This window comes from Humulus lupulus, chromosome 1, assembly GCF_963169125.1.
Source record: "Humulus lupulus chromosome 1, drHumLupu1.1, whole genome shotgun sequence".
NCBI classification, from domain to species: domain Eukaryota; kingdom Viridiplantae; phylum Streptophyta; class Magnoliopsida; order Rosales; family Cannabaceae; genus Humulus; species Humulus lupulus.
In genome coordinates, this window is record NC_084793.1 from 299,656,200 (window position 1) to 299,677,134 (window position 20,935).

At 31.0% G+C, this 20,935-nt stretch overlaps 2 protein-coding genes across 3 annotated transcripts; both read left to right on the top strand.

Annotated features, from left to right (window-relative positions):
* The first annotated feature begins 5,104 nt into the window (after positions 1–5,104).
* Positions 5,105–7,267, top strand: LOC133779834 (B3 domain-containing protein LOC_Os12g40090-like). 2 transcript variants are annotated; one of them, XM_062219737.1, is made up of 4 exons: positions 5,105–5,300; positions 6,214–6,411; positions 6,513–6,792; positions 6,898–7,267. In XM_062219737.1, exons 2-4 carry the CDS (start codon positions 6,259–6,261, stop codon positions 6,963–6,965), a joined length of 501 nt encoding a protein of 166 aa, XP_062075721.1. In that variant the 5' UTR covers positions 5,105–5,300; positions 6,214–6,258; the 3' UTR covers positions 6,966–7,267. The 2 variants fall into 2 exon arrangements, with proteins under 2 accessions (XP_062075721.1, XP_062075725.1); XM_062219741.1 differs by lacking the exon at positions 5,105–5,300 and adding an exon at positions 5,387–5,832.
* A 3,583-nt stretch (positions 7,268–10,850) lies between these two features.
* LOC133811850 (B3 domain-containing transcription factor VRN1-like) lies at positions 10,851–14,493 on the top strand. The gene is made up of 7 exons (XM_062246226.1): positions 10,851–11,014; positions 11,086–11,309; positions 11,734–12,160; positions 12,357–12,556; positions 12,750–13,029; positions 13,146–13,360; positions 13,959–14,493. Exons 2-7 carry the CDS (start codon positions 11,205–11,207, stop codon positions 14,265–14,267), a joined length of 1,536 nt encoding a protein of 511 aa, XP_062102210.1. The 5' UTR covers positions 10,851–11,014; positions 11,086–11,204; the 3' UTR covers positions 14,268–14,493.
* The last annotated feature ends 6,442 nt before the right edge of the window (positions 14,494–20,935 follow it).

Consider the following 20,935-nt stretch of genomic DNA (forward strand, 5'->3'; position numbering starts at 1 on the left):
TATGGTCGACTCTTTCAAAATCACAATAACGTTCATCATAATATACCCTGGGAACCTCATAATTTTCTCTATCAAACTTAGTTTCTAAGGCCTCAAGTTCTCGATACTCTCTTACACTAAGTTTGCATCTAGTACACTAAGTAGCACTAGAATTATGATTGTTTCCAACTGAAGGATAATACATTGGACAATACATCTCAAAACGTTTCTTTTCTTCTCCATTCATTTTTTTTTACATTTTGTTTTTGTGATTTTTTTGTTTTGTTTTACTTGTTTCCTGGTCGATTTGAGGTTTTAAGAACGATCTTACTTAAGACCCACACTTTATCTAGAGCTCCCCGAGGTACATAGATAATTGTGAAGGGGTCACAATTCATAAAAATAGTCATCTTACAACCAACACTTACTAGAACTCCCTGAGGTTACTAAGTAAGGATGGATTAAACTTTACTCAAATTGGCCTTTAAGCAAAAATTACTAATGTTGACAAAGCAAGCTTTGTTTTATTTTTATTTTTTTTGTATTTTATGATTTTTTTAAATTTAAAACCTAAAAATTAAAAAAATTAAATAAAGAGACAAATCTAACAATAATAAATAAATAAAAATGATCGAAACACAAGAAATAAGATGTTCACAAAGCCTAAAAAATATTATAGAAAAAAAGAACACAAATAAATAAAATGGCTAAAAAAAATTCTAAGAAAGTAACATTTTTATTCTTTTTTTTTTCAAAACTAGAGGAAAAACTAGCAAAGTAAACCAAACACTAAAGTAATCACATATAAAAAAATAAAAATAAAAAAGCACAAAAGTAAGGTAGAAAAAAAATGTAACAAACCCTAAACATAAATAATTAAAATAAAGAAAAACCAAAAGAAATAAATTAAAACTAACCTAACAAAATATAAGCAACCAATTTATTTTTTTAAAAGTTTTTTTTACGACTACAATAAAAGAAAATAGAGAGACAAAAAAAAAGCTACCAAAAATAAATTAACAAGAGAAAAAAAAAACTAAATACACACACAACAAGCTTTTTTTTTTTTTTTTTTAAAGTTTTTACAACAATAATAAATAAAAAGAAAGAAAAATAAAACTAACAAAAGAAAAATAATAACAAAATAAAACTAACAAATCTTAGAAAAGAAAGGGTAGCAATTTTTTTTCAAGCACAACAATGACATAAAACTAACTAAAAACGAACAATAAAATAATAATTTTTTTTTTACTTTTTTTAAGAGTAAATAAGATAAATTTTAAAAAAATCCTAGAGAAATATACACAAAAACAAAATGATAGAATTACTTACCTCTTTTACAAAATTTATTGAAAAACTTTTTTTAACTTTTTTTCACTATTACCTCACTGGAAACAACGACAAAATTTTATTAATGCCCAAACTTGACTTCCACTAAGTGGTGGTTGTAGTATAGATTAGGCGATTGATTCCACAAGAAGGCAAAGAAATAGAGTTAATCAATAAATAAAGTTTAGAGATAATTAATGTGAGAAAATTAAAACAAGTTATATTTTTGTGTTTATGAGATTTAAAGATTATAAATAAAGATAGGATAAAAGTGTGATGTAACAAAAGGTAACAAGTAGGAAGGAGCAAGAGTCACATATATGCATACTTTTTTATTTTGATTTTTTATGCACAAAAATTACGCAAATGAATAGTTCACATCCCAACTATTCATTTGAAAGATTTAACATTAAAGCACAAATATATTTCACAAAATGTATTGAAGTGATTAATATTATTTACCATAGAATGATGAGATAAATCTTATGAGAAATCTAAAAATGACACTATACCACAATAATGCAATAAAAGATTGGACATAAAACCTAACACAAATATTATTTTAAATATTTATAAAATACATAGAAAGAGCATGACTAATTCTATATAGATTTAGCAAAAGTAAATATATATGAATGAGATGGAGAAAATGATAAATATACTATCTATATTAATTTTACTAATTTGATAATACATAGAAAATGCTTGACAAAATCTATATACTATTAGTAAACATAAATAAAGATTACAAGATGAAGAAATAGAGATGAAAGAAAATAAATCACTTAAATATATAAACTTGAAGCACATAGTGAATCAAAAATATCAAATAAAGTCATAGTACATATAATATTATCCTAACCTCTTTAAGAAGGTTATCTTATTATGCTACACATTCTCATAAAAAAATTTGAGAGAAAAGATGAAAAGTGAGACTAAAATTTGGTAGAGTTTTGCTACCTAAAAATTGCATACAAAACTAATTAAATGAACTCCTATTTATAGAGTCTCAAAAGATATTAAAATGCAAAATAGAAATACAATTGGGGTTATAAATAATAAAATCTGATTATTTAAAACCAAATTATATTATTAATATTATTATTTATAGTGTTATTATGGTTATTTTTGGATTTATTTCTTTGCATGAAGCTTGAGTGTGAGTAAAATAAGGGATTGATGGGATTGCAAAAGTCTAAAAATGAGTAGAAAATAGCAGCAATTGTGATTGGGCTGCTGAAGGAGAAGGGAGAGGCAGATTGGGCTTGGGTTGAGTTGAACGAGAAGGGAGAGGCCTAGGTGGAGCTAGGCTGGGTCACAGAAGCGGGTTCGGGTAGAGGAGGCTGGGCGCGAATCCGGGTCGCAGGTGGGTCTGGGTGGCTAAGTCGTGGACGCGTGGCATGTGGTGGCTTCGCCACGTGGCAGATGCAAGTGAGAGGAGAGATGGAGAGAGGTAGACCCTACCCATACAACACGTTCCTTATAATATGATATAAGGAACATGTTGTATGGGTAGAGTAAAAAAGACTATATACGAAACAATCTTCACAAAAAAAAAATCAAAATATATATTTTTTAATCATAACAACAAACTAAGTTTATAATTGAAAGACTAAACCCAAATTATATTTCACTTTTTTTTTTTTATAAAAAAGATATAATATCAAATTCAAACAATATATACTAGTCAACTTCTAACATGTCTTCAAGCTAATCCTCTAGTTTGGACCAATTATATCATTCTAAATTTAGAATCCATTTGATTAATTTATTATATCATATTAATAAAAGTTAAAAAAATATTTTATTCATTTAATTATAAATAATTAATACAATTTTTTTATATATAGGTTAAGTATTATCTTTTTATTTTTATTTTCCTTGCATGTGGGACGTTTTCAAAGTTTATTTGTAGAGATATCTGTGGCAAAATGCTAATTATTAGGTTTGTAGCACATACTCAAGACTATTTCAACTGTTGTGAAAGTACTCCACCAAAATATGTACGGAAGATACTTTTACTATCAAAAAAATAATTTGGGTACTTAAGTATTATAGACGTAATAACTTAAATACTTTAACTGCAAATATTTCTTCTTTCTAATTAGTCAACTTTAATAATACAACACATATAATAACTTATTTCAAAAAGTGTTCTTTGAATTTAAAAAAAGTTTAATTTGATATTAAAATCTAAGTTCAAACCATGGTGAAAATTACACTAAATCACATCATAAAGTTGTGATGCAATTTGGTTTTACAACCAGTGTTTAGTTTTGAATTTTCCCAAATTCACAAAATCTATGAATTTGAAAATAATGAAAATTGCATCAAATTGTGTGCCAGTACACTTCTAATGCTATTTTGTTTTTATAATTACTAACGACATTAATCATTTTCAACGACACCTTACATTACATGAGTTATTAGTACAAGTTAATAGATTAAACGAGTTATTAGTACAAGTTAATAGATTAAACGAAACTCGATACAAAATTACACCACTTAGAGCACTTTCAATAGAGGAACTAAAATGTCTAATTATTTATAATATAGAAAAAAAAATAGTTAAATAGTTTTTCAATAGGTGATGTAAACTTATATTTTTTTTACCTAAATGAATAGTATTTCTTTATATGTAGTGAAATACTATTCATCAAGCTATAAATATTTATTATTTTTTTTATAAACTTTTGTATATATATATATATATGAGTGTGATATTATTATATTTAATTATTTTATTTCTTAAAATGAATAAAATATTTTTTTTAAAATATAATATTTAAATGATGTAGATAAAAAATAAAAAAGTTGGTGTATGGTATAATATAAACGTTTGAGGCAAATTGTAAAAAAATATGTTTTGGTGATGTATTTTGTAATACACTTTCTCTATAATATTTAGCTAAAACTCACAAAAACATCTTCCATCAACTCCTTTATACATATATTTATAATAGCTATGCACAAACTCCAATTAATCCATATGTACGTTTACATAACATTTACATATCTTTATATAATATTTTAATATTATTATTTGTCTTTATAAGTTTTTTCTCTCTCAGTATATATTTATTATTTCTTTTTTCTTTTTCAATTATTTTATTTTACTTTAATTAATAAAATATGTTTAAAGATATAATATTTAAATGATGTAGAGAAATATATAAATAATATAATGTATGGTATAATGTAAAATTTAAAAGTAAAATAGAAAAATGTGTGTTTTGAGGATATATTTTAAAAAATGGAGTAGATGATTCATTGAAAGTGCTCTTAAAATAAGTAATATTAAACAAGATGCTCTATAACATTACTCTTTTTCAGTGAAAAATAAGAGGACTAGCATGTAGAACTTTTATTACTTTTATAAGAAATATATACTAAAAACTTTATGCTAAAATTTAGATAAGATGACTAGATTGTGACAAAAAGTTTATTGATTCCAACAAAATATTGTTATAAGATAAATTTAAAAATGAATTCAACTATTTAAATCAATAAAACTGAACTATTATTATGCCTTATTATACGGTGTGGACACGCCTTAGTTAATAATAGTTATAACAATACTCTATCCACGACTGAAATTTTAGAAAAATCCACTTTTTTTTTTTCTATCATGGATATGCAAAATGTTAAAAGTTCAAAAAAAAAAAAAATTATTAAAAGAAGTGCATAATTTTAAAGGATCCAATCAATGAACGTGCATTCATGAATCATAGCCAAGTGTACTATAATGCTCTTCATGATTATTCGTACATATATTGTTGTATCGTGGTGTACCTAGTTTGACTCCTTTTTCTGATTTTTACCGAAACAGTCAAACCATTTCCTGACAGATTTTATATGCTACTTCTCCACACACCTCCACTGTGTCTATTTCAATGGCTTCTCTATAGGAAAAAAGCTTGATGGTGGTGGTGACCAGGTAGGTGGGTGGTGGCCCTGACTTTCGACGAGCTATCTACAGAAGCAGTAAAAGGGTATATCCATTTCAACATTAAAGATTACTTGTTCTTGTTTTTGTTTGAATTTTCATGAAGCTTGAATCATAGGTTTTTTTTCTTTTTTTTTTTGAATTACAAAAACAAAAAACCCTTTTGGATCTTTTAGATTTATTTACCCATTTATCTACTGTGGTTTGGCTGCATTTTTCTAACCTTTTTATGCTATCAAGTTCCTCTTGTGACCCATGTAGAGAGTAACCATTCCACATTTTTATCTGGGTCTCCTCATTTTCTTCAAAATACTCTTCAATTGGTCAAGCTTATAAGAACCCACTAGTTTTTGTATCAGTAGTAAAAACCTCAGTCATTCTAGACCAAAAGTTACTGGTTAGTGGTAGGAATGTTGTCTGTGTATACTTATATTCGAAGATGCAATGTGATTTTCATCTGAACTTGGTCACTTTATCATTGTTGGTGACAGAATAAAGGTCAAATGAGAAAAAGAATGTCTAGTGTGAGTTAGGCCTTCAAAAAGCTTGAAGATCCACTCCCTATAAAGTTATTCAAAGTAATCTTAGTATATTCTTCTTTTCCCCCTTATAATTTGGATAGTTATATACATTTATCATGTTCCTAAGTAAGATGTGTTTAGACATGTGAAAAGTCTTTAAGCTATTACCTAGCCAAAAGGGTATATATCATTTATGATAAATAATTTTAGTTCTGGATTTCATGATGCTACATTATACAAGTACTGTTGACATAAGTTTATCCTTTTTATCCCTGTTGATTTTGATGAGTCTTACATTGATTTGGGAACTCTGAGTGAGCACCCGAGGAGGAAGTTGTTGAAGATGATTCTTAACTCTATTGTGTTCAATTCCCCTCATGACAACATGTTTTTCTCTTTTACCCATTTATGTATTTCTGCTTTGTTATTTGTTTTCAGCTCATGAAGGTGGAGTAATTCAAGAGGATTATCAAAAAGAAGTGGATGTATATGTCTACTACTCAGAAAACAAGCCAATATCGCTTGACTTCTAGTCAAAGAGCTAGAATTCTTGAAAGAGTTCCCTTTGAATCTGAGAAACCTTTCTTTAAGATTCTTATGCAGCCATCACATGTTGATTCTAGGAGAGACCAACTTGTGAGCTTCATAGTACATTTCATTGGTAAAGTAGAAAGAAAAGAAACATGTGAAATTTTTTTCTAAATCTAATAGTTTTCATTCTTGTCATTTTTGAGCAGTTTGTACCACTAAACTTTGCCATGAAATACATAAAGAATCAAGGTGATGCCGTTCTTTCGGGTCCTAATGGCAAATATTGGTCAGCCGAATTCAAAATGAGGTCCCTAAAAGTCAAGAATCGTGGGGCTAGAGTCTGCAATGGTTGGCAAGAATTTGTGAAGGGTTACAATTTAGAAGTTGGTGATGTCTGCATTTTTGAGCTTCTTGATGGAGTTCGGATCACATTTGAAGTTTCCATTGTTCGATTCGCTGAATATGAATGTTGCCAGTGGTCTCAAGGTGAGTTATGAATGTGAACAAATCTAATGCAACTTAAATTCAGTTTTGTTGATTCATCTAATTTTGCTTAGTTACCAAAAACACCAACTTTTTCGATGTGTTCAGCTAGTAACTATGCAAGTGGTGCAAGCAAGCCATACAAAGATGTGACAGTTAAGATTGAAATTGAGTAACTTAGTCCTTATTGAAGTGGTTGGTATGTCTGAGCTGAACCAGAACCTGTTGAATCCATGATTATGGACCATGTTGATGTGGTGCTATGAGATGTTAAGTGGGTTTTCTATGAATATAGAACATGTTTCAAGTTTAGCCTTAGTATTCAGCTACAATGGTTCTATGTAATGAGTGTATAACATGTATATCTATATATGTGTGTGTGTGTGTATGGTAATGCTGCTTTTTGAAGTAATTTTAAGTATCTTAATATTACTGAGTTTTAATTAGTTTTTAATACAAAATTACCATTTTTATTGTTTGATTAGCATCTTTTCTACTTTTTATAAATTACATAAAAGTAATTCCTTAACAGCATCATTCTCATTTGTCTAACTTTTGTTGTATGCTGTCGTTTGTAAAGGAGTACCTTTTAATCTCATTTTCACATTTTGTCGTTTCTCTAGACAAGTGACTAAAGAGTTGTCGTTTTGCATTGCTGCTCTTGTTGTATATTGTCGTCCTGTCCATTTTTCATATTAATAAGATAAGAGAAAATTTTCCGTTATTGTCGTTATAGTTGAAGTTGTCGTTTCTTACGATACTCTGTCCACTTTGGGCCAATCTTATTCTTATTTTCTTCGTAGATTGTGTCGTTTCTGTGGAATATCGCCGTTTTTAAAATCTGTTGCCGTTTATAGCACTTGCTAACCCAATTTTAATATTGGAGATATTATGATTTGAAAAATGGCCATTATATTTGTACGGCAAAAATTTGATTAGGACACCTATTTTTATATATGTTGGACAATTCTCCTATAGGGGCTTTACTTTAAACCCTATCGGTGGGACTTTTCAGTGTTCTCAACCTGTGAACAGTTTTTGGTACAATTTTTTTGTATGACCGTATATATTGTAATTGTTTAGAGCATCTTGCAAATTTCAAAAAATTTCGAATAGTTTACAACACCGAAAACTAGGTTTAAACATGTTACTTTCCACGCGCATAAAAAAATTAGTCATTGTAACATGTTTCACTTAGCTTTCGGTACTGTATATTATTTAGAATTTTCTGAAAATTTGCAAGATGTTTTAAATAGCTACAATATACACAGTCATAAAAAAAATCGCGCTAAAAACTGTTCACGGGTTAAGAACACTGAGAGCCCACTGATAGAGCTTAAAGTGAAGCTCCTATAAAAAAATTGTCATATATATATAATACATATTTTTTTTCCAATTTATACTCACATTTTTCTATTTAACGTCCCTTTAAATAATTTGTTTGAATTTAAAATTATGTATTTTTAAACATTTTTTTAAATGATGTAGTTTTAATATGTCGATTGGTTAGGGTTTTTATTTTTTTTGTAGTAGTAGTTTTATAATTTTGATTGTTAGTGTTTTTTTTATAAATTAAAAAAAAGAGGAAATTTACACTTATTAATACAAAAAAATATTTTTAGTACACTTATACAGTAATTTTTTTTATTTCAGTTTTTAGTACAATTTCGTTATTAGTTTTAGAAATTTTGTTACGATTTTCAAACTTTATGACATTATATTATTTTTTAATTTTAAGCCAAATTAATTTAAAATGGTAAGTTTATTTCTTTTTTCAATTTAAATTAAAAAAGGGAAGTTACAATTTTGTCAAAAAAAGGGAAGTACAATAAGTCACCCATGATTTTCTCTCTTCCATATTACTAACTTCTTTTTTGAGCATATTTCCCATTAATGCTCGGTCTATCTCTCATTCCCTCACTACGATGGTTTTTTTTTTTTTGGAATAATATTTATTACTATTCAGATTGTATCGGAAAAATAGTATAAATTGAAGGAGGAATTTCCTCCAACCAACAAAACTCATCGTCTAGCCTAAGGACATGTTTTGTCAAACCATTCTACCATGGTCAGGTTTTTCAGATCAAATGTTCACCCTCACTTGGTACCATATATTTTCAATAATGTTCATCTGGTACCCTGTAATTTAATATTGTACATATTTAGTACTCTATACTCAAATTTGATCAATAAAATTTGATAAATATGATCAAACTACCCTAAGTTATATGTAATTAAGTAATTAAATTTGAATTTGAAACTCATATAATTGAGGGTAGTTTAGTCCTATTGATAAAATATTATTGTTCATATTTGAGTCTAGGGTACCAAATATGCGCAATTTCAAATTACATGGTATCAAATGAGCATTGTTGAAAACATAGAGTATACCAAATTTGTATTTTGATAAAACACAGTGTACCAAATGAGTATTTACCATTTATATATATATTTTTTGCTGATGGAGCAATGATAACTTCATCGATAATAACATAATAACAAAAGCTAAACATCTCGAAGAAAATGAGGGATATCTTATAAACAAACATGTTGTTTATCCATCATAAAAGCATGCACATTTAATCCATAAGCAGTCACATTGGCTAAATGACAAACATGAATTAGGGACACTCTTAATTTTTTGGATAACTTATTTGTTATATTTTCTAACAAAGACTCAATGTCATTAAAAAATGTAACTTTCTTAGCAAAAGAAGACACAACTACTAAATAATATGTTTCAACAATATGTATCAAAAGTCCTAGGGATAGAATTCAATCCAATACCACACAATCTGCTTGTATAGCTAAGAAACACCCTACAAAATAGAAATATCAAGAAAACAAAAACAACATTAGTAAAGAAGAAGAATAAATAAGGTTGTGTAGCCTAAAATATAAAAAATGAGATATTTATATATATATATATATATATATTTATATATATATATTGGTCACATTAGTAGGAGGATTAAGATAAAGGAATTGAAGTGCGGGCAGACAAAGGAATTGAGAATTCACTAATAACATATGTCCATATATATATGTATGTACTTAATAATGAAATTAATCCTTCCGTTCAAAAAGAAAAAAAATATATACATTTTTGACTCTGTGTTTTGTTTCACTATTTGTTTGAACCATGTGTTTAAATTTTTTTTTGGACCTTGTATTTTATAATAATTTAAATAGATCTCTAAATCTAATTTTGATTGAAAAAATTGAATATAATAACACAATTGTTTGGTATAATTATTTTGTTTTTGTTTTGAATTGTTAGTTTGGTGAATTATTTGTAATATTAGTTAAAAAAACTTTGACTAAAAGATTGAGTTCTATTAGAAAACCTCTCGGATTTAACCCTTAAATTTGTAACTCACAATTACTCATATCTCGTATGAGACTATTTTGAGTACTACTAATATTCACTTGATTGATTTGTTATTATTATCTATTAAACTTAATACTAGTTAAGTAACTAGTATTAATATATGTTATCATCAATCGTGAATCTCTTTAGCGAGTTTAAGTCTCATTCCTCGAGATGAGGTAGCCACTAAATATCTCGTTAGTGGCTTAGTAAAAAGATCTGCCAAGTTTTCAGTTGTTCTCACATAGGATATTGAGATAACTTATCTTTGAATTAATTCTCTTATATCTCCATATTTTAGACTAATGTGTCTAGACTTCCCATTATACACTCTGTTGGATGCTCTAGCCAATGTTGCTGCTATTACAAAGTATCGATATAGTGGATACATTCTCTACGTATGATTAAAGGTATCTCCATCAAAATATCCATGAACCATTCGGCTTCTTTGCCGGTAGCAGCTAGAGCTATAAACTCTGCTTTCATAGTGGAGTGAGATATACAAGTTTGTTTCTTAGAATCCACCAAGTGTAAATACCCAACCATGAGTATTTTATTTCGTAACACTTAACTCTCTATGGAAAATATTTGGCGGCAAAAACGTTACTCTACAAAAAGGAAACAAAGAGAAAACGCCACAATTGTGGCAAAAACGCCACAATTAAATATGGAAACCTAATCCGTTTAAAAAAAAAAAAAATGGAAACCTAATATCTGACACCAAAGACACTTTCTCAAGTTCTTTACCAAAGTCCGGAGAGAGAGAGACGTCCAACACAGCTTCCCCTGTTTTTCATTTACCAGAAACGAAACTCATTTCCTCATAACGCTTCATCTGTGCAAATGGGAAACCTGGTAATCGCCATTCTTCTCTGAAAGTAACTTCCTTTTCCATTAAAGATGACTTTGAGTTTTTTTTTTTGAAGCTTTGATCATGGGGTCGCTTTAATCATCTGGAAGGAGAGTCTCGCTTGACCTGAGCACTGGGATTTGGATTTCTTTTTGTCTCAAGCTAAAGCTTTTGATTCTTGAAGCTAAGAAAAAGATGCCTAGTGAACCCCCGGAAGACAGTGAAAAACCCACATGTTTTTCTAAGAATCCACATTTTTTCAAGATAATTCTGAGAGACACTCTTGAAGAGAACAAACTTGTAAGCTTGAATAGCTTTCTCTATCTCATAGAATAATGTATATAACCCTTACTTTGTTATGATTTTTCATTTTTTATGATAGCAACATTATCGGTGGTTTTGACTTACATAAATAAATTTATGACCATTTGACTGAACATTGAATGTTATCAGTAGTAATACTTAGGAACTGTTCAAGTAGTTGACATTTTGTTTTGTAGAAACAAAAGGGGTTATTCTGTCAAAAAAGATTGGCCAGTTTGAGCATACTTTTAACTTTCTGCTGATGAGAATTTATTATTTTTGCAATGGATTTAGAAGAATGAAGACACTAATAAGGCTAGTAAACAAATGAAATGATAGTGCTGATGTATTTTTGACATTTAAGCTCAATTTAGGAGATCATTTTCCTAGCTATTTAAGAAAATTATATATTTTTTGGCAGCGGGTTCCACATTATTTTGTGAAGAAATGTGGAGAAACTTTAACCGAAACGGTATCTGTCAAACTTCCTTGTGGTTCCAAATGGGAAATGAAGTTAGAAAATTGCAATGGGCAGTTTTGGTTACAAAAGGGTTGGCCAGAATTTATGAAGCATTATTCTATAGAAAGAGGTCATATGTTAACTTTTCGATATGATGGGAATTCTGAACTTTATGCTGCCATATTTGATAAAACTACTGTGGAGATAGATTATCCCTCTACTTCTGCTCATTCTGATAAGTATGACATCGATGAGAAACTCCAAGTTCCCAAGACGGAAGTTAGTGATGACAGCATTGAAATCTTGGATGATATCTCCTATTGCCACACATCAGGAGTAAAATCTCCATGTTCTCGGTCTCCTAAGAGAATGAGAACAAGTCCTACAGGTAAAACTCAAGCAACTTGTCTCATTTAAAAGTTGAAGACTCACAATAATATAATTTTATTTGAGAATTAAATGATTAAAGGGAGCTTAGAGAATTCTAAGCAAGATTAGAAGGCTTGGAAAATTACTCTTATTATGATTTATAGATTCTTTGTAAAATGATTTACGTTATGATATGTACGTTTCATTTTATACAGGAAATGTTGATTCACCGTTTGAATGTGAGCAAGATCAATCTACCACCCCAAGAAAGACGAAATATGGGATTCCTAGAATTATGAAAGCATTGCATACAAGTGAAAAAAATGCAGCTCTTCAGTGGACTAGTGATTTTAAATCTGAACACCCATTTTTCAAGGTTGTCATGCAACCATACTATATCCTTGGTAGACGTTTGGTAAGATCTGTTTTGTGATTTTTCTATTATGCTATATCAATACAAATTTTACTAAATACTATTTGCAGAAGAGTTATAAAGTTTGTGAAAGAATAGATTTGAAGAGATATGCTTCCTTAGAACGAATCGTATATACAATTTTTTGTGCTATCATATCAGATTAGTTTCCTTATTTCCCTTTTGCGTTGCTTAGGCCATACCATACCAATTTGCAAAGATTCATCTCAATAACAGATTTTATGATGTAACCCTCAAAGTTCCAAATGAGAAGAAAACTTGGCCTGTGAAGTACAGTTTTGGAGAGCATAAGAAGGCAACACCAAGGTTCGAAACTGGTTGGTTATTATTTGCTCAGGACAATAATTTGAAAGTGGGTGATGTCTGTGTGTTTGTCATGCTTAAGGCAGTAAATGTTTCATTTGAAGTTGTAATATTAGGTGTTGGAAGAAGCTCAAAAGGTTCTATGTCCCCAGGTAAGCAATGGGTCTTATTCTTTTGGCTACCTAATCTATTTGTTTCCCTGATTGCATACTTAATTTTTTTTTTAAGAAAACTTAATCCCTTGTTCATTTCTTGTGTTCTTTTTTAGCTCATTATGAATCAGGATCCCCTAGCTTTGACAATTGTTCTCCTGCAAAACAAGTAAACGAATGCAATTCAAGTCAGAGTTCAGAGCCACCGATGGTTGGAAAGCAACTTTCCCCGACTTTTGATGAGAGAGTTAAAATTCTTGAAAATGCTGCTTTGGAAAGTGAAAAACCTTTCTTCAAGATAGTCATTCAACCATCAAATAAGTGGCATGTGGTAAGTTTTTTTATAGCCTAAATGAGCTGCTATTTACTCTAATTGAGAAGTGTTGTAAAATTTACACAAAATCTATTAAAAACCAATCAGCTAAACTGAACAACAGCAAAGTTAAGAACACAAAGTACCACAACAAATTTTATACTGTTTCGATCCTAGATTGATCTACTTCCAGTTTAAGTTCTCCCACAAACTCTTTTCACTATAACAGAGATGAAAATCTCAAGGTTACACAGAAAAACAGATGAAAATAACCCCACAAACTCACTTGTACAGACAGTAATTTAAAAATTAAAACTTTCACCGGAACACTATTTCTCCACTCAGGTTTGATCTATCTCCCTCTCTCTCGCAGTACAATAATGATTACAAAAAATTAATTCCCAAGCGCTCAGTTTTGTGTAAATCTTATTTCCCAGATGAGAACTAAGTTCTCTATTAGACAAGAAATCTGACCAATGCCAAAGCAGCCAAACACAGCATTCCAAGTCATATATGCACTTAAAAGAAAAGTCCTCTTATTTGTAAGAATTAACCTTTGCAAGAAGAAACATGTAATCATTTGTCTTTACATCAAATTATCTTCTTTTCTTGGCAGTGTGTACCATTAGACTTAGCTGACAAACACATTGAGAATGAAGGTACTGTCATTCTTTCCATTCCAAGTGGTAGTTGTTGGTCTGCTCAATTCAGGAGGAGGAAGAACTATATAACTGGGAAACCTGTAGCTGTAATATGTAGTGGTTGGAAAGAATTCATGGCGGACAATGATTTGAAGTTGGACGATGTCTGTGTTTTCGAGCTCCATAATGGAACTGAGATTTCATTTCATGTTTCGATTGTCCGAGTTGCTGTTTCTGATGAGTTAAAATGCCAAGGGTCTCAAGTTAAATATGATTTTTTTTAGCATTGGTGTGTACTCAGTTTATTTTACGTGACCACTGTAGCTTTTAGTATTATATAATGGAACTTCTTTGTGTTCATGTAATAATTCCTCATAAGGTGAGAACAAGACAGGGAGATGAGGAGAATTGAAACTGTCATGAGATGTGAAGATGTATTGAAAATGGCATGTGTCTATACTAAGAATTAAAGCATAGAAAATTAGAATATTCCCAAAAGATTCCTTATTATCTTTGTCTTTTTTAATTTTGTTCTTTACAGAGTAATTGAGCTTGGACTAATTTTAAATTTTTAATAGCTTTACACTTGTATGTGTTTTTTTTTTTTTGAAGGAAACACTTGTATGTGTTTGCAGTGCAGTTTTTTTTGTCAATTTATTAGACTACACTGTTTATGCAGTTTGAGTATTTTTCCAAACCACACCTGCCCCACATTGGCCTCAATGATAAATTAAGAGGGTGGAAGGTAGAAGGTAGTGCAACCACTTAGCAAGCCAAAGCATCATATGCTTTCCTTGATGCCTTTTCTAAATGCTTTAGATTTTGCTGTGTTTATAATTAATTATGTAGCAGATTGTACCTGGAAAAAATAAAAATAAGTAACCTATTACTTTGTAATGATAAAAATAACAAAAAAAAAGTAACATAAAATAATATTGTACTTTGCAATTTATAAAAATAGTACAAAAGCGAACGAAAAATAATATTGTAAAATACTATAAAAGTAACTTAGAACAATTATAAGTATAACAAAAAGGGATATTTGCGGCAATAATGTCTATATAGTTCATTTTGTTGCACTTAAATGTTTATGTAAAAATTTTGGCGGCAATAATGCCTACCGTTATGAATTTAGAGCAGACGTTGGTCCTTGGCCGTTAAGTTTGAACAAGGGCCAATGTGGCAGCCATGTGACAACACCTGATTGGTCCATTTTTTTTATTTACTAAATATATTAAAAATTATTTTTAAAAATCTAATTAATTTACAATAATAAATAAATTCAATAAAATAAAATAAATCTATTAGAAAAGTAAAAACATAAATTTTAATAACTAATAAAAAATTTAAAATCTCAAATTTTAACTAAAAAATTCTTAAAAACTAAATCTAAAAAAAAAAAAAAAAAGGGTTCATCTTCAACCTCTTGCTTTCTCTCTCCCCCCAACCGTGCAAAGACCCCATCCTTCTTCTTCCCCCGTCCTTCTTTTTCTTCAGCAGCAGCAGATCTCGACGGAAAGGCCTATGGCAGACGAGTTCGACTTCTAAGCGGAGCTTTGAAGGACGAAGACCTCTGGGCAGATCTCAATGGCGACTTCAACATATGGGCAAATCTCGACAACGTCTTTGACTACTGGGCAGATCTCGACGACTTCTGGGTGGAGCTTTGAGGGACGACGACTTTGACTACTGGGCAGATCTCGACGACTTCTGGGTGGAGCTTTGAGGGACGACGACTTCGACTTCTGGGCAGATCTCAACGTCTTCTGGGTGGAGCTTTGAGGGACGACGACTTCGACTTCTGGGCAGATCTCGACGACAAATTCGACTTCTAGGTAGAACAAATCTTAACTTCAACTTCTTGATAATAGGATTGATGATTGGTTAAAGGAGTTTACACATATTTGGTTTACGAATTGTTTAGATTAGACTTTTGGGTATTTGCATTTTGCTTAGTGGATGGTTTTACAAGTTAATGTGTATAGGCATTTTTTGTTTGGATGCTACTGGCTAATGGGTTTACAAATTTTATGGGTGTTATTGATTTGTGTTTGATTTTTGGGTTTTAATTTTTTATTTTTGACGATTTGTTAGATTGGATTTTTGGGTTTTGGAGAGCTTATGATGAACATTTTCTTTTCGGGATGAACAGTCGGGAGTAGCTTAAGTGTTCAATTTGGTGTTTATGAATATTTTGATATTGTTGGTGTTTTTTTTATTTAGTTTTGGTTTTTGTTCATGTTTTGGTTTTTTTTTCTTAGATGTTTGAATTTTAATTAGTTAAAAGTGAAAAGATTTATTGCTTATATTTAATAATTTTTAAATCTAATGTTTATATTTTATTTTAATTTATTTAAAAATTAAAATATTTTTTAATTAGATTTAGTTTTTTAATTAATTTTTAAATTATTTAAAAAAATAATTGAGCCAATCAGGAGTCGTCACGTTGGCCCTTGTTCAAACTTAACGGCCAAGGACCAATGTCTACTCTAAATTCGTAACGGTAGGCATTATTGCCGCCAATTTTTTTACATAAACATTTAAATGCCACAAAATGAACTACATAAGCATTATTGCCGCAAATATCCCTAAAAAAATAACATATTACTTTTTGGACACCATAAAAATATCCTGAAATAATTATAGATGATATTATGGTCAGATATTTGTGCAGCCACTTAAACAGACACACCTACGTGGAAAGATAACTATGTTTTTTAATTAACCAAAAATGGCACATTATGACACTTAGTTTAGAAAATCTACCACCTACACATACTTATATTTTCAGTAGTGTCTTATGCTTCATGCTTTTATATTTCATCTCGTTATTACTGAAGAAGATGAAAAACAATGGCATAAATCAGAACACAAAGATTGCAAATATTCTATCAATTTTAAGGTAATAAATATTATTTCCTCACTTTATGTATGTTATTTATTGTTTATTCTGTTATCATTTTTATTAAAAAAAGGGATTTTATTTCATTGTTTCTTGTAAAAAATGAGAAAAAAAAACAAGCTACAAAATAAAGAAACACACATCACTTCATTAAGAGTGATTATTGTTACCTTCAGATATTATTTATTTTCTTTAGTGTTTTTCTTCCTCTAAGTTGTTTCTTTTTCCTGTTTGGATGTGAAAATTAGGAAAAATAAGCTATATCACAAAAAAGAACACCATAGCTTCAATACTTTAGAAAGTTCCTATCAATCTTAAGGCAATACCATTAGCGAAATTTGATAAATCATGCTTACATTAGCTTAATAATTAAAATTTGAACCAAAGTTGATACAAATGCTCATCTTTCATTTAATACCAAAAATACCCCTCTTATAACAAAATCTCATACCTTTCCTCTCTAAAATCTTGCAAGAAAGATACACATGAGTAAGTGATTTTCTTTGATTCTTGTTGTTGTTGGTTGTTTTTATGATTTAGAATGCTGTTTAGATGTTGGATCTGTTGTTTGTTGGTATTTTTTGCTATTTTTTTGGTGAAAATCGTGTTCTGTGAAAATCTGTGTTTTTTTTTTGTTTCTTGAGTTTTTTTCTAAATGCCCAATAGTGTCCGATAGAGGCCCGATTCAGGCACGATAGTTGTTGAGTTTCAAGGTTAGGGATGAAGGTCCGATGGCAACCCGATGGTCATAAAGGTTCGATGGCTACCCGATGGTTGCCCGATTATTATTTTGAATCTATACACCGTTTAAGTACGATAATGGATCGATAGTAGTCCGATATATGCCCGATGGTTGTTATTAAGTTACTGCGAACCTAATAGTACGATTGTACACGATGGTACCCGATACTTGCCCGATAGTACGATGGTAAACGATGGTACACGATAGTGATAAAAAACATAAATAAAAACTGTAACTTTTCCCCTGCCATTTCCAGTTCCCTCTCTCTGCCTAAACTCTTCACTCCCACAAAACCATCGAGCAACCCATAACTACCCTCACCCAAAGCCTCTCTCTCCCTCACCCGACGGTCAGAAAAACCCCCACCACCCGACGAAGGAAAACCCAGACCACCGGAGACCAAGCCTCCCCCAAACCCCGACACTCACCCAAACCCCAACCACCACCGGAGACGAAGAAAAACTCAGACCCCGAAGAAAAACCGACACCCCATTACGCAAAAATGTCTAGGGTATGTGTTTTTTTCACTTTCTTTTCCATTTCAAAATGTGATAGTATGTATTGTCAAAATCTAATAAACCGTAAAATTTTGAAATTTTTCTGGGTTTTTTGAGAGGTACGATAGTGGGTCGATAGGGGTACGATAGTGTTTATGTTTTCTCATAACTTCAGGTTGAAGATGACTGTACGATAGGGGTACGATAGTGGTTCGATGTTGGTACGATAGTTTTGTTTTTCTGATAACTTGAGGTTGAAGATGAATGTACGATAGGGTACGATATTAGGTACGATGTGTGCCCGATATTGGGAACAAATTGTTGTGTTGTTATATTCCGATGGTGTACGATGTGAGGTACGATGGTGCACGATAATGTTATAGTTCCTGTTTTTATTTATTTTTAAGTGGTGTCCGATATGGTGCGATAGTGTCCAATAGTTGCTCGATAGTAAATTGCATAATATAAAATTTGATGTTTTTTTTTGTTATTCTATTTAATTGGGTATTTATTTGTTTTATGCAGAATTTAAGACCTCCACAACTGATAGTTCCAGTAGAAGAACATTTTACAGGACGTATCACTTGACGCGGCAGTTGGTACTTTCCAAAGATTAAAGCAAAATTTATACAGTGTGGTTTATTGGATAGGGTGAAGGAATCCCCTTCCAAACAGTTCTTCATGGCGGAACCATTAAATTTTTCTGGTGCCTTAGTCCATCAGCTGTTGTTGCACAAATTCAGAGGGGAGAAGATTGACGAAGTCCAATTTTATATTGGGAAAAAACGATGCAAATTTAGCTAATTGGAGTTCGCTTTAGTTACTGGTTTAAATTTCGAGGCCGGATCGTCTGAAGCTGAGATTAAAGCGAAGACCACTTTGGATCGGTTGATTCTTGAGTACTTCAATGGTCATTCCCCAGTGAGCATAGTGCAACTGCGCAGAACTTTTGAGAGTTGTCAAATAGTTGATGATGTGTACAAGATGGGTTTGTGCTTATTAGTAGAGGGTGTTTTGAAAGGTTGCGAGGAGAAGTTGATGGTTTTGTAATGACCCAACTATTCTAGACTTTTGGACCATTAATGAAACTATGCATACAAATCCTTAATAAAGCTTACATTGCGAAAATACCATAATTTTATTAGGTAACTTGTAAAAATAAGAGTTTCTTACAAAAATATCAAGAAGGATATGAGATCCCATTGTCTTAAAAACAAAACATAATTTAACATAAAGGAGTTACATAGAAAGTGCGGAAAAATTACACATAAACCCATAAATAAAAGATTACATCCTCGAAATCGAACTCTCGACTCCTTGAATCCATTCACCATCGATACACAATCTCCAAGCATCCACGAACCTTACCGCCACTAATAGCTATTTTCCTGCACATTTAAACAAAAAGGAATGAGCCTAATGCCCAGCAAGGAAAATCTAACACATACTTCATATACATAAATTTGATAAGAAACATAAAGACATAACATAACACTTATTACATAGACATACTATAATGGCCATTATTACTTGGGGTCCCATAGACTAAACAAGTCATATGCCCATGAGATTAGTGGGGTCCTACTAGCTAAGTAGGTCATATGCCCATAATCTATTTGGGGTCTTGTTAGTCATATGGGTCATATGCCCAAGCTTACAAACATACATATCATAACACTTATCATAACATAAGAAACATAAGATAACACATAGAACATATAACATATGCATTTCTATCCTATTTTCCTTACCAAAGTTACCGGGATAAGAGGACAGCGTTGGGACTTTTGGAACACTCCTAAAACCATATATAACAGGGTGAGTAGATTGAAGAAAAAGTAATGGAAAGAATGGAAGGAATGGAATGACTAAACCTTTGAGAAACATACTTACCAAAAACTTATGTGTAAGTTCTTAGATTTCCTAACCAAAATAAGAATAAGGTTAGAAGACTGAGTAGAAGACTATGAGAAAGAAAATAACATAATACCAATGAACTAGGGTATAGAAATACCTTGAAGACTTGTAGACCAATCTAAACCTCGAACTGAAATACTATGAAACCTTACTTCCCCAAGTGTTTGATAAGATTATGATGATCAAGCTTATGATTTTCTGTAATATCCAACATTTTCATTATACATTTTTTTTATTATAAATCAGAGTTTTAATACATAAAATGTACAAGTTTACAAATTTAAGAAATAGTAATGGAAAAATAGTGTTTAAAATATCATTTTATGTTTTTAATGAGATTAAAGAGAGAGAAACTTGAGTAGTCAAGTATTGGACCCGAATGTCATATAATTTTAATTGGGGATTTTTATAAAATTAAGAAAGTTTTGCTAAAGGACTTATTTGAAAAGAATTTTAGTATTTTGGGTCCAAGTGTAATATAAAAAAAATTAATAAATAAATAAATAAAATAAAATAAAAGGCTTCAGCCTTTCTTTTTACCCGAGCCCCTCTCTCTCTCTCTCTCTCTCTCTCTCTCTCTCTCTCTACGTGTTACTGTTGCCGACGACGTAGGAGTACTTTCCGGCCACCACTTTTAGCCACGCGCCGGACCGTTGGATTCAGAGGCCTCCGAACTATCGACCCACGCGGGAATCTAGAGCTCACTCGCCGATTAAACGCCTCAACCACTCGATTTAAGTTCGGTCACCCCGCGACTTCAAAGTTGCGATTCGGCCACCTCGGGCATCCGTTTGCCGATCCGTCACCACCATCGTGCTCCTCGTGTTGTGGGCTTCAAAACCCAATAACTTGTTCCTACATCTATCATAGTTGGGTGGTGGGCCCACCACGAGC